At 42.9% G+C, this 14,518-nt stretch overlaps 1 protein-coding gene across 1 annotated transcript in view; it reads right to left on the bottom strand.

Moving 5' to 3' along the window:
- Nucleotides 1-14,518, bottom strand: part of SLC38A3 (solute carrier family 38 member 3) — a 255,214-nt gene that overhangs the window by 67,003 nt on the left and 173,693 nt on the right. The window contains exons 6-7 of the mRNA XM_030207217.1: nucleotides 9,349-9,441; nucleotides 8,827-8,908 (exon numbers count right to left, since the gene is read on the bottom strand). Of these exons, the coding sequence (XP_030063077.1) occupies nucleotides 8,827-8,908; nucleotides 9,349-9,441 (175 nt within the window). The remainder of the gene's footprint in view (nucleotides 1-8,826; nucleotides 8,909-9,348; nucleotides 9,442-14,518) is intronic.

Genomic DNA, 14,518 nt, shown 5'->3' with positions numbered 1-14,518 from the left:
TTTGAACGTCTGTATCATATCACCCCTGTTTCTCCTTTTCTCCAGAGTATACATGTTTAGTTCAGCAAGTCTCTCCTCATACGTCTTGTAATGCAAATCCCATATCATTCTCGTAGCTTTTCTTTGCACCACTTCAATTCTTTTTACATCCTTAGCAAGATACAGCCTCCAAAACTGAACATAATACTCCAGGTGGGGCCTCACCAACGACTTATACAGGGGCATCAACACCCCCTTTCTGGTCACAGCTCTCTCTAAACAGCCTAACAACCTTCTAGCTACGGCCACCGCCTTGTCACACTGTTTCGTCGCCTTCAAATCCTCAGATACTATCACCCCCAAGATCCCTCTCCCCATCCGTACCTATCAGACTCTCCCCGCCTAACACATACGTCTCCCGTGGATTTCTATTCCCTAAGTGCATCACTTTGCATTTCTTCGCATTGAATTTTAATTGCCAATCCTTAGACCATTCTTCTAGCTTCCTTAGATCTTTTTTACCTCGGAAATGGCACGTACTTGGAACAGGACTATCGCCAGTGGCCGCGTTGGGCCAGCTGGAGTCCCGAAAGAGTGAGCTTACTGCCGATCTTTAAAAGGGTCCCTAAGGTGGGAATGGTAAAACATACATGGCTACTGTACAAGCGTCTACAAACATTATAGAATATGGTCATTAGAGTACTAGGAAATATCCACAAATAAGATTATAGTGCCCCTCTTTTATGTAATTTCATTGGTCACCCATTCATTTCCAAATAGAATTTACAATTTTAGTTTTGGTCCATAAAGCATATTATGAGCACTTACCCTCTTATCTGAGCTCTCTATCTATCTCAAATGTGCCAACTAGGGCTCTCTCTTTAAGATAGGAGTGGGCAACTTGTGGCCCGAATGCGGCCGCAGAACGTATGGGAACGTATGGTTTATCAGTTTATTTTTATCATTTTTAGTTACATCTTTACTTATTTATTTATTTATTTATTTATCACAGACGCTCTATAGAGCTCTGGGCATTTCCGGTTCTGATATCATGTAATGTTGCTGCCCTCTAGAGGTAGTACTGACATTCATGCAGCCCTCTGAATATAAAGGTTGCTCTAAGAGCCAGTTACCAAGGTTCGGTGAGAGACCACATGCAATAGTGCCCTCTTCTGGTTAGCACCAATATTAAGTAATAAGTGTTCTTTCGAATTAGAGTGGAGAGAGATATGAAAAAGTTTAACACAATGTTGAAAACTCACTTCTTTACTCAGCCATTGACAATCAACCTGATAGGACAGGGAGGATTCATTGATTTAGTTTGCAAAATGTAACATGTGATGTGTTTATATGTTCTGGTTGTGTTAGATCTTTCCTATATTTTAACTGGAGTTCCTTTCATTTCATTTTATTATTTCATTGTTTTTTTTTATTGTAAATGCAGCTTCCTTGAGTCTTCTCCCTTCCCCTCCACCTCATCATGTGTTCCTCCTAGATCATGTACACGAGGAAGAAGCAAGCAGCTGTGCATCAGACTACTTCCTCCTGCTCTGCCAGCCTGGGCCTCACTACTTATTTGAACCACATGGGGCTCTGTGGGTGCTTCAGCATCACCAATATTGACAATTCCTTGTATGTGTCCAGGGAGGGGTTATTTCCATTGGGCTTAGCACCCCCAATAATCCTGAAAAGTTGGCTCCTATGCTCTGAAGAACCATGTGGTTCAAATAAAGTCAGGCATAAGCTGGTAGAAGAAGAGGAGGCTTGGTCACTGTTAGAAATGATTTATAGTAGTAGTAGAAACAGGATACAGTACTAGATAGACCTATTGCAACTCTTAAGTTTATTTTGTGGGTAGAGTTTTTATTTCTTGGCAGCCATTTTGAATGGGTGTTTGCCACAAAATGAGGTGTGAATAGTTCCCCTGAAGCAGTGATTTGTGAAACAGAGGATTCTGTTGGGAAAATTGAGGATATCCTATCTGAAGTAAAGATTCACATTTGGAAAGCTAAGTGCTCTTTCTGTAAATTAAAAAGAGAAGTGCATAGTAGAACTGATAATATTTTGTTTGGGTGGTAGCTGATATTTTCCAACTTTATATTTACTTATATTTGTTTGTGATTCCATTTTAAATTAGAATTTTTGAATTTGATAATGAAAATATGTTATAGTGATTTCAGTTTATTAAAATAATTTAAAGAAAGTGGAGTTTTTTTTAGACCAGTGATTGAGAAGCTCTAACATTCATCACATCAGTTGATGTTAAAGTGGTTCAATTCAGTGTTTTTTATCCTGAGGTCTTTTTCTCCACTTGCGTGACACTTTTTTTTAGGATTACCATCATGCTTATTTTCGAAAGAAAAGGATGCCCATCTTTCGACACAAATCGGGAGATGGGCGTCCTTCTCGCAAGGTCATGCAAATCGGCATAATCGAAAGCTGATTTTTTTGACACCCTCGACTGCTTTCCATTGTGGGGATGACCAAAGTTCACAGGGGCGTGTCGGCAGGGTAGCGAAGGCGGGACTGGGGCGTGATTAGGAGATGGTCATCCTCGCCCGATAATAGAAAAAAGAAGGCGTCTCTGAAGAGCACTTGGCCGACTTTTCTTAGTCCATTTTTTTCACAACCAAGCCTCAAAAAGGTGCCCAAACTGACCAGATGACCACTGGAGGGAATCGGGGATGACCTCCCCTTACTCCTCCAGTGGTCACTAACTCCCTCCCACCAAAAAAAACAAGTTTAAAAATACTTTTTTGCCAGTCTCTATGCTAGCCTCAAATGCCATACTCAGGTCCATCGCAGCAGTATACAGGTCCCTGGAGCAGTTGTAGTGGGTGCAGTGTACTTCAAGCAGGTGGACTTGGGGGGGGGGGGGGTTGGGGGGCTCAGCACCCAAGGTAAGGGAGCTATGCACCTGTGAGCAATTTCTGAAGTTCACTGCAGTGCCCCCTAGGGTGCCCGGTTGGTGTCCTGGCATGTGAGGGGGACCAGTGCACTACGAATGCTGGCTCCTACCATGACCAAAGGGCTTGGATTTGGACGTTTTTGAGATGGACGTCTTTGGTTTCAATTATCGCCGAAAACCGAGGATGACCATCTCTAAGGTAGACCTAAATGTCAAGATTTGGGTGTCCCCGACCGTATTATCGAAAGGAAAGATGGACGTCCATCTTGCTTTGATAATACGCGTTGCCCCTCCCCTTCGCGGCACCGTCCTTATAGTTGGGCGCCCTTAGAGATAGTCATCCCAGTTTGAAAATGCCCCTCCACATGACTGGAATTCCTCAGACATGTCCTCCTTTTCAGAGGAGGATATGTTTTGTTTTTATATCACTTATTTTCTAATTAGAGATCTTCTATGTTCATCCCACGCCTTTTTGAATTCCGCCATAGTTTTTTTTTCCACCACCCTCTTTGTGAAAAAGAATTTTCTGACATTACTCCTAAGTAAGTCTACCACCCAACAAGCTCAATTCATGTCCTCTAGTTTTACCACTTACTCTTTGCTGGAAAACATTTGTTTCTATATTAATACCTTTCAAGTATTTAAACATCTGTATCATATCTCCCCTGTTCCTCCTTTCCTCTAGGGTACACATTTTCAGGTCTTCCAGTCTCTTCTCATACATCTTTTGGTGCAAGCCCTATATCATTTGTGTCACCTTCCTCTGGATCGCTTCAAGTCTTCTTACATCTTTAGCAAGATATGGCCTCCAAAACTGAACACAATACTCCAAGTGGGGCCTCTCCCTGCCTGTGCATATCAGCTTCTCACCACCTAGCACATCTGTCTTCCTTGGATTTCTACTCCCTAAGTGCATCACTTTGCAGTTCTTTGCATTGAATTTTAATTGCCAAACATTAGACCATTCTTCTAACTTCTGTTCAGTTCCATGGCTTTGTCCACCTTTAGATTTTCAAGTTGTTCATAAACACTCTCTTCTGTGAATGGTGCTATATCCACTCCATTCTCATATGTACTTTTGCCAGTCAATTGTGGTCCTTCTCCAGGATTTTCTTCCATGAAAACAGAAGTATTTGTTTAGCACATTTGCTTTTTCTTCATCATTTTCCACATAGCAGTTCGCAGCATCTTTCAGGCTCACAATTCCATGTTTAGTCTTCTTCCTTTCACTAATATACCTGAAGAAATTTTTATCACCCTCCCTCCTTACATTTCTAGCCATTTGTCCTTCTGCTTGGGCTTTCGCCAGGTGTCTCTCTCTCTTGGCTTCTTTCAGTTTCATCCGGTACTCCTCTCCATGTTCCTCTTCTTGAGTTTTCCTGTATTTCATGAACATCAATTCCTTACCCTTTATTTTCTTAGCTACTTGCTTGGAGAACCATATCGGTTTCCTTTTTCTCTTGCTTTTATTTAGATCTGTAGTCATATTTATAGCTTCTTTCATCCTGGACCACTGCCCTTCCACTTTCCGTATGTCCTCAGTTATTCCCTCATTTTACTAAAGTCAGCATGCTCGAAATCCAGGAGATTGAGTTTTAAGTGGCTGCCCTCAACTTCAGCTGTTATATCAAACCAAACTGTTTGATGGTCGTTGCTGCCCAGGTGGGCACCCACTCGAACATTTGACACACTTTCCCCATTTGTGAGCACCAGATCTAGTGTCACTTCCTCCTTCATGGGTTTCATCACCATTTGTCTGAGCAGAGCACTTTGAAAAGCATCTATGATCTCTCTAATTCTTTCCGATTCCGCAGATGAAACTTCCCAATCTGCATCCGGCAGATTGAAATCTCCCAGCAACTGCACCTCTCTTTTCTTTCCCAACTTTTGGATATCTGTAATCAGATCTTTATCTAGTTCCTCCGATTGTGTCGGAGGTCTGCAGACAACATCCATGTGGACAGAGGTTCCATCATCTCTTTTTAGGTGATCCATATCGCTTCTTTCTTTCCCCAGGCCCCTGTCATTTCAGTCACTGTGATATCATTTCTCACATACAGAGATACTCCTCTACCTTTACGACCATCTTTATCCTCCCTAAATAGATTATAGCCTGGTATGTTTGCATCCCATTCATGGGAATCATTGAGCCAGGTCTCCGTGATTGCCTCTAACATCAGGGCTAGCAGATCATGAACCTTGTTGCTTAAACTGCAAGCATTTGTGATCATCGCTTTCCATCTACATTTCAGTGGCATTTTATTTTGTCAGTTCAACCTTAACTGGCTATCGTCAATACTCAGCGCTGGCCAGTTATGTTTATAGTGGCCAAAGATAGGACTGCTATTTAGGCGGTCCAATTTGAACATAAAAGTAGCCATACTGGGTCAGACCAATGGTCCGCCTAGCCCAGTATCCTGTTTCCAATCAGTGGCCAAGCCAGGTCACAAGTACCTGGCAGAAACCCAAATCTTGGCAACATTCCATACTACAAATCCCAAGGCAAGCAGTTGCTTCCCATGTCTGTCTCAATAGTAGACTAGGGACTTTTCCTCCAGGAATTTGTCCAAACCTTTTTTAAACCCGCTAAACTTAGCCAGCCAGCACTGACTATTACTGGTTATTGTGCGATATAACCAGCTATCTTTTCGGTTCTAACCAGCAATATTCAGCAGAGATAAGCAGTTATCTTATGTTGAATATTAGCAGTTAGGTGCCGAAAAACTATTTAACCGGCCAATGAATGTTTCCAGCCCGTTAAATAGCGCTAAATATCAGCTGTTATGTGTATAATTTTTGGAGGTGTTTGCTTTAACTGATGGAAATACTGAGGATGCAATTTCTTATTAGTCCATATTCTTAGGTGTCAATGTAAGTACATTTCTATATCTCATTTTACTTTTATGTTATTTTTCTAATTGTTTTGCAGTTTAACTCTAACCCCTGATGCCGCCAACATAGTTGGTGCTATTCTTTGCTTTATGCTCCTTTGAAATAAACATGTGAAATAATCTGGAAAAAAGAAATGGGAACAGAGTCCAAGCAAACCAAAATCAAATTGAAAATGTTAGCCCTGTGCACAACCCTATCCACCTTATAATTGAAAGAGAAAAACGCCTAGATTTCGACGCAAATCGGGAGATAGACGTTTATCTCACAAAAACGAATAAATCGGTATAATGGAAAGCCGATTTTGGACGTTTTCAACTGCACTCCATCGCGGAAGCGTACAAAGTTGACGGCGGCGTGTCGGAGGCGTGGCGAAGGTGGAACTGGGGCGTGGTTATCGGCCGAGGAGAGATGGACGCCTTTCGCCGATAATGGAAAAAAAAGTATGCGTTTGTAGCTAGAATTTAGGGCACTTTTCCTGGACCCTGTTTTTTCACGAATAAGGCCCCAAAATGTGCCCTAAATGACCAGATTACCACCAGAGGTAATCGGGGATAACCTCCCCTGACTCCCCCAGTGGTCACTAACCCCCTCCCACCACAAAAAATGATGTTTCACAACTTTTTATTTTCACCCTCAAATGTCATACCCACCTCCCTGGCAGCAGTATGCAGGTCCCTGGAGCAGTTGTTAGGGGGTGCAGTGGACTTCAGGCAGGTGGACCCAGGCCCATCCCCCCTACCTGTTACAATTGTGCTGCTTAATGCTTAGTCGTCCAACCTCCCCAAACCCACTGTACCCACATGTAGGTGTCCCCCTTCACCCCTTAGGGCTATAGTAATGGTGTAGACTTGTGGGCAGTGGGTTTTGAGGGGGATTTGGGGGGCTCAACACACAAGGGAAGGGTGCTATGCACCTGGGAGCTCTTTTACCTTTTTTTTTGTTTTTGTAAAAGTGCCCCCTAGGGTGCCCGGTTGGTGTCCTGGCATGTGAGGGGGACCAGTGCACTACGAATCCTGGCCCCTTCCACGAACAAATGCCTTGGATTTATTCGTTTTTGAGCTGGGTGCTTTCATTTTCTATTATCACTGAAAAACAAAAACGCCCAGCTCACAAATTGTCGAATAAAACATGGACGTTTATTTTTTTCGAAAATACAGTTCGGTCCGCCCCTTCACGGACCCGTTCTCGGAGATAAACGCCCATGGAGATAGACGTTTTCGTTCAATTATGCCCCTCCACGTCTCACAGGAAGCGTAATTTTCTTAATTTCTTTGTTAAGCCAGTGAGACACAGGTAGGGGGTGGGGGCTGGTTATCTCTTCTTTAGCATTTGATGTCTTTCCAAAGCTGCAAAGACAGCTTAGGGGTTTCTCTTTTAAGATTTGTCTTTTCCAGGTTAATTGGCTGCTGAAGCTACAACACGCTCTACTCCCTTCCTCGGTCTGAAGAAAGCACAGGGCTCTTGAAAGGCTCTCCAATGCATGGCCTTAGGACTGCTGTCCACTTCCTGACAGCCCTGACACAGTCAGGAAAATCACACATATACCAATCTGACTGAGGAACTAACGTCCTGCAGAGAATGAGTTTGTGGGTGCTATAACAATGGAACAGTACTAGGCAGGACGGAGCTGGACTGAGGTGCATTGGCACAGCTGGTCTCATCTGGGGTGGTCAAGTATTTTATACAATATCTGGCTTTAAAAAAAAAATTGCTTCGTGAAGAAAAGGACTAAGAATTGGCCTGTTTTTAGGCTGAACAAAAAAAACAGCACCACGGGCCTTTAAAAATGGAACACAGTTCTTTAATGAATGAGCCTTGACAAAAAGACCCGACACGGGCCTTGTTTCGGTGACTAGCACCTGCGTCAGGGGTCACAGTGATGACGTGGAAAACTTGGGGAATAATTCGAATATATTCCTCTACAATATATTATTCCTTACCCCACGTCTCATGTAGTAAAAGCTACAAAGCACCAAGGCACTATCACTTTCTGTATCCAGATGGATGAAAAAAGAAAAAAAAAGGCTCATTCATTAAAGAACTGTGTTCCATTTTTAAAGGCCCGTGGTGCTGTTTTTTTTGTTTGGACTTTAGTTTGTACTTCGTTCCCTCTGTTTTTAGGCTGGTCATATGTGGAAAAAGAAAAATTGAATGAATTTCATTCCAGGCACACGAAGGCAGATCTAGGTAGGTTTTTAAAAAGGGATGACAGATGGGATGACACATCATCACACTCCTACTCCTCCCTTACCTCACTTTTGTCCCTTTTATTCATTTTCCTCCTTCTCTCTGTTTCTTTCAGGTTCCTCTCTGTCCATTCCATCCCATTTCTATCTTCCCCTCCTATCCATCTTCCATCCTGTAATTCCTCTCTGCACCTTCTGCCTCCACTGTGGTCCTCTTTTCCCCTTATTTATTTTATTTATCTATTGGGATTTATTAACCACCTTTATGAAGAGATTCACCCAGGGCGGTGTACAGCAGGTACAATTTAACGTAAAACTTACAATTTTGTTAACAGCAACAATAGTAAAATAACCAAGAATAAACATAAATACAATAAATGAGGTAAACTTGAAAAAGTAGATTGAAAAAACCTAATAATAGAACTACCAGGAAACATTTATCAGTACTAGAATCCAAATACTAATGATACACCTAATAAGCATGCATTAGAACATTCAACTCTAGAGTCCTTTCCATTCTCTCTTTCCTTCAGGTCCCTCTTTGTCTCTCTTGTAATTCACCCCTCATCTCCATCACTTGCTTATTTCATTGTCAAGGAGATGTGATTGTCAGCGTGGTTTTCTTTATTGTACTGCACTTCATGCTTAGAACTCTAAGCAAAAGGAAGCCCTGACTACTTGAGATGTGCCAGTGGCCACCTAGTCACTATTGGGACAGCAGGGGCTACTGCAGAGCAAAATAGGGTTTGAGGTGCATTGGCAGAGCAAAAACATATTAGCAGATAGAAGGAAAGGGGTAGATAGCAAGGAGAAGATGACATAATGTGGGGAGAAGATCCTAAATAGCCCTTAAAAACTTACGATGTCTTATTCTCGAGGTTAAGGAAGGTCTGGATGACCAGAGGTAGCTCTGATTTGATGATGTAGAGATAACTGGACATAGCTGCAAGAGAGTAAGAGTGTCAGATGTGCAGACACAAATTTTAGGTTTTTCTAATTGCCATAGGCCAAAGTAAATCATCCTTCTAAACTTGTTGACAGTGCTATCATTAGCATGAAGTCTAGCAGTGTGAGCTTCCTCACATTGAGGCCCTGCCGTCAGCAGTCATGGGAACTTCATCCCAGTACTGCCTTGCAGTGGCAATGATGTGAACTCCCTGACATTGGTTCTCTGCAAGCACTAGCCATGTGAGTTTCTTCAGCAGTGCCCTATCAGCACCAGTCATAAGTTTCCTCCCAGCACTGCCCTGACAGTGCCAGTGATGTGAACCACTGCACAGTGACGTCCTGTGACTGCTTGCATGAGTCTGGTCTCCCGCAGTGTAGGTTTTCATTCCAGCAGAAAAGATCTACTAATGTTTTCTAAATTTCACAGCTGCTTACCTCCAATATTTTGTAGTGTGATAGCCACAGCAGCAGCCAACTTCCCTGGTGTGCCAAACGCCCGGTAACCCAGCTGCTCATAGGCCCGGATTCCTGAAACAAAACCAGAACATCATGGTTTAGCAGAGCTGTGCAGGCTTCAGGTGAGGAAGAGTCACAGCTCTGAGTGATGTGAATCAACAACTGGTGTGCTGTATTTAAATATGGAGTTTAAAGTCAATTTTCCAAAGCCATCGATGAAAACAGAATGTCTGTTTGAAAATTTCCCTCTCTGAATGTGGCTAAAAGTAAATATAGGGACATCTAAGGCTTAAGAAATTATTTTTCTGCCTCACATAAAACAAGGAACTTTATATATTTGTAACTATTCTGCCAGAAAAGTGCCTATACTGCTTGATAGCATGGACTTCCAATACATTTCTTTTTTTATTTTTTCTATTTCTATTTTGGAGTAAAGGCCAGGACTGGACTATTTTGTTTGGAGGAATGAAGCGAGAAACAAGTGATCCCTTAAGTTCTAAAGCCTCCCAGCATCTACTGGTCCCTTTCTAGACCCTGTTCCCAGGCATAGCAAAAGCACCCATTTGCAACCCAAAAGGGGAAATAGTCATGGGAGAGGTATGAGCGGGTCAGGAGCATTCCAGTATTGAGGTGCAGTGTTACAGAATACTGGGGTTACATGAACAACATGCACACAAGGATTTAGAACATAAGAGTAGCCATACTGGGTCAGACCAGCGGTCCATCTAGCCCAGTATCCTGTTTCCACCAGTGGCCAATCCAGGTCACATGTACCTGGCAGAAACCTAATTAGTAGCAACATTCTATGCTACCAATCCCAGGGCAAGCAGTGGCTTTCCCCATGTCCATCTCAATAACAGACTATGGATTTTCCTCCAGGAACTTGTCCAAACCTTTTTTAAACCCGGATATGCTAACCACTGTTATAAGAGGAAAAATAAAGAAAAAACTTCCTTTTCTATCACTTGCAGAGCTCTTGGCTCCTATAAGTTGCTATATGTATGTCCTCCTCCTAACTTTATAGTCCTTCCCTGCCCACCTCTCTCTCACCCAGCCCTAGGCTAGCTCTCCCTATATAGGAAAACCAAGAGACAATTATTTTCAATAAACCCTATATTGGACAATCCTGCTCATTGATATCCGTTAACATAGTACATCGTCTCACACTCAAGAAGAAATTAGCTGCAATTAAGGAAGCATCCAGAACTACCCAATTCCCAGTCAATTTACCACCAGCACTACCACAGAGAATAAAGCAACAGAGGAATAGATGGGTCAGAGTAGGCTCAGGTAGATTACGACCTGTCTCACACAGGCATTCACCTTTCCATCCTTTGCATCCTCTGGTTCCACCTTTGCTCAGAAAAGGTGGAACCAGAGGCAAGGAATGTAACTCAATGAAAAGGACATCCCCAAAACAATAACAGATTGGCTCAAAGCAGAAAATTCTTACTGATAGTAGACTCCATTATAAGAGGCATGAACTTAGGAACATAGTTGAGTGTGGCCATCAGGTTCAGGAGTCACTGTAACACAAAGATTGCAGATTAGCACTACTGCTTCTTCTGTGATGTGTGTTGTGATGATAGACATGCACTTTGACACGGCTGGTTCTAGGGAGTGTAGACACATCCCTTTTTCTCATGGCCTGCTGGTAAGTCTTTTTTTCCCTCCTCTTCCTTGCCCAGGCCTTGCCTGCACCCACATGCACATCAAATGTGGTCACATTTCATCTGCTAGAGGTGGCCCAAACCGAGCAGGTGGTCACTGTGGGCGCCTTCATACTCTGTGACGATGGTTCTTAATATGCCCAGTTGCCAAGTGGAGAATACTGGCTCCATATTGTGCTTCGCTGTCTATAGCAGCTTTTGTTCAAATTTATCACCCACATATTTTCTGCATTCCTCAAATAAAATAGTTACTAGATATGCCAGTTTAGGCTCAAGAAATACCAAGCTTTTATTTTACAGATCCATTACTTTGGGACACATGGAGGGGCATAATGGAACAGAAACGCCTATCTCCATGGGCGTTAATCTCCGAGAACGGGTCCGTGAAGGGGCGGACCGAACCGTATTATCGATAAAAAATAGACGCCCATGTTTTATTCGCCAATGTGTGAGCTGGGCGTTTTTGCTTTTCAGCGATAATGGAAAAGGAAAGTGCCCAGCTCAAAAACGAATAAATCCAAGGCATTTGTTCGTGGGAGGGGCCAGGATTCGTAGTGCACTGGTCCCCCTCACATGCCAGGACACCAACCGGGCACCCTAGGGGGCACTTTTACAAAAACAAAAAAAAAGGTAAAAGAGCTCCCAGGTGCATAGCACCCTTCCCTTGTGTGTTGAGCCCCCCAAATCCCCCTCAAAACCCACTGCCCACAAGTCTACACCATTACTATAGCCCTAAGGGGTGAAGAGGGGCACCTACATGTGGGTACAGTGGGTTTGGGGGGGTTGGACGACTAATAAGCATTAAGCAGCACAATTGTAACAGGTAGGGGGGATGGGCCTGGGTCCACCTGCCTGACGTCCACTGCACCCCCTAACAACTGCTCCAGGGACCTGCATACTGCTGCCTGGGAGGAGGGTATGACATTTGAGGGTGAAAATAAAAAGTTGTGAAACATCATTTTTTTGTGGTGGGAGGGGGTTAGTGACCACTGGGGGAGTCAGGGGAGGTCATCCCCGATTCCCTCTGGGGGTAATCTGGTCATTTAGGGCACTTTTTGGGGCCTTATTCGTGAAAAAACAGGGTCCAGGAAAAGTGCCCTAAATTCTAGCTACAAACGCATCCATTATCGGCGAAGGGCGCCCATCTCTGTTCGGGTGATAACCACGCCCCAGTTCCGCCTTCGACACGCCTTCGACACGCCCCCGTCCACTTTGTCCGCATCCGCGACGGAGTGCAGTTGAAAGCGTCCCAAATTCGGCTTTTGATTATACCGCGTTATTCGTTTTTGTGAGATAAACGCCCATCTCCCGATTTAGGTCGGAACTTGGGCGTTTTTCTCGTTCGATTATAAGCTGGATTACCTACTGAATTGTGTTGTATTAACAACACAGATACTTTTTAGGAAACAACAAAAGACTTACTTATTTAGTTAAAGTTTTTCCACAATCTCTGTCATGATTGAGGTACCAACTAGTATCATCTACTGGTAATACAGAAGCTCAGGTACTTGGGTTGACCTCTGTGCTAATCATCCTTTCAAGCTTAATAGAGTTTTGTAGAGGCTTTTGATGAATTTGCTTATCCTGTTGCTTTATCGTACATTAAATCATGCATGTTTTAGTTTTACCCACTTGGAACAGTAGATGGTGTGGTAAAATATTACCTGTGTGGTTTGGTATAAAAGAATCTTCTTCTCTACAATTAGCTGATCTGTAGATGAAATGAGTTTTTCTCGACTACCCATTCACAACAATGTAGTCTTTTCTGGGTTTACCTTACCACAATTCTTGTTCATGCATGATTTTACACCCTCAAAGCATATGCAACAGCCAATGGAACAATTACCACAATATAATCAGTATAAGAGATAAAAAAAACTAGCCTGTGAGTCCCACAGAATCATCTCTGAAAAATACACGGAATAAATATGGGTATAATAGGAAACCCTAAGGTGCTCCACATATATAGACAACTCACCTCTCCAACGTTCCTTGATAGAACTACCTGTTAAAAGTTTGTACTACTCAGTTTTCAGAGGAGGAAAGCATGGTGAGCTACATCAAAAGCAACAGTGAAAGTAAATCCTATTTAAAGGATTCTGCTGATTTTATGAGACGTTTGGATACTGTTCACTGTAACACTCAACATTGTGTACTAGCTACCTTGGATGTAACTTCCCTATATACAGTGATCCCCCAGAAGGAACCACTACAGATACAACACAATTCAGTAGGTAATGTGTCCCAAAGTAATGGATCTGTAAAATAAAAGCTTGGTATTTCTTGAGCCTAAACTGGCATATCTAGTAACTATTTTATTTGAGAAATGCAGAAAATATGTGGGTGATAAATTTGAACAAAAGCTGCTATAGACAGTGAAGCACAATATGGAGCCAGTATTCTCCACTTAGCAACTGGGCGTACCAAGAACCATCATCACAAAGGCGCCCACAGTGACCACCTGCTCGGTTTGGGCCACCTCTAGCTGATGAAAAGGGACCACATTTGATGTGCATGTGGGTGCAGGCAAGGCCTGGGCAAGGAAGAGGAGGGAAAAAAAGACTTACCAGCAGGCCATGAGAAAAAGGGATGTGTCTACACTCCCTAGAACCAGCCATGTCAAAGAGCATGTCTATCATCACAACACACATCACAGAAGAAGCAATAGTGCCAGTCTGGTGTTGATGCCCCTGTAAAAGTCATTGGTGAAGCCCCACTTGGAGTATTATGTTCAGTTCTGGAGACTGTATCTTGCTAAGGATGTAAAAAGACCTGAAGTGGTTCATAGAAAAGTGAGCAAAATGGCATGAGGTTTGGGTCACAAGACATATGAGGAGGACCTGAACATGTATACACTGAAGGAAAAGAGAGACAGGGGTGATATGATACAGACATTCAAATATTTGAAAGGTATAAATTTACAATCTTTTTCCAAATATGGGAAGGTGGTAGGACATAAATCGAGATTGGGGAGGTGGGGGGCAACTCAGGAATAATATCAGGAAGTACTTTTTCATGGGGAGGGTGGTGGATACCTGGATTGCTTTCGGGAGGTGGTGGGGATAAAAACAATGACGGAATTCAAAAATGTGTGGAATAAACACAAAGGAATCCTGTGTAGAAGGCATGGATCCAAAGAAGTTTAGCAGTGATTAGATGACAACACCAGGAATTGGAAGCGTAGCCAGTGCTGGGAAGAGTTCTACGGTTTGTACCCTGATCGTAACTGGACAGATTCAGCTTCAGTAACTGGAGAACAAGGCCAGTGCTGGGCAGACTTCTACAGCCTGTGCCCTGAAAATAGCAAGGACAAATCAAGATCAAGTATACGTATGTAGGATCACATCATACCTTATACTATGAGTTTATCTTGTTCGGCAGACTACTATATTGCTGTAAATTCTTTTGCATATTTAATTTATGCTTCAGCCATGAACCATCCATATATACAGAACAATCTCTCTAATAGAGTGTGTGAT

This window comes from Microcaecilia unicolor, chromosome 6, assembly GCF_901765095.1.
Source record: "Microcaecilia unicolor chromosome 6, aMicUni1.1, whole genome shotgun sequence".
In the NCBI taxonomy this organism is placed as follows: Eukaryota; Metazoa; Chordata; class Amphibia; order Gymnophiona; family Siphonopidae; genus Microcaecilia; species Microcaecilia unicolor.
This window is presented reverse-complemented; position numbering and strand designations above follow the sequence as displayed.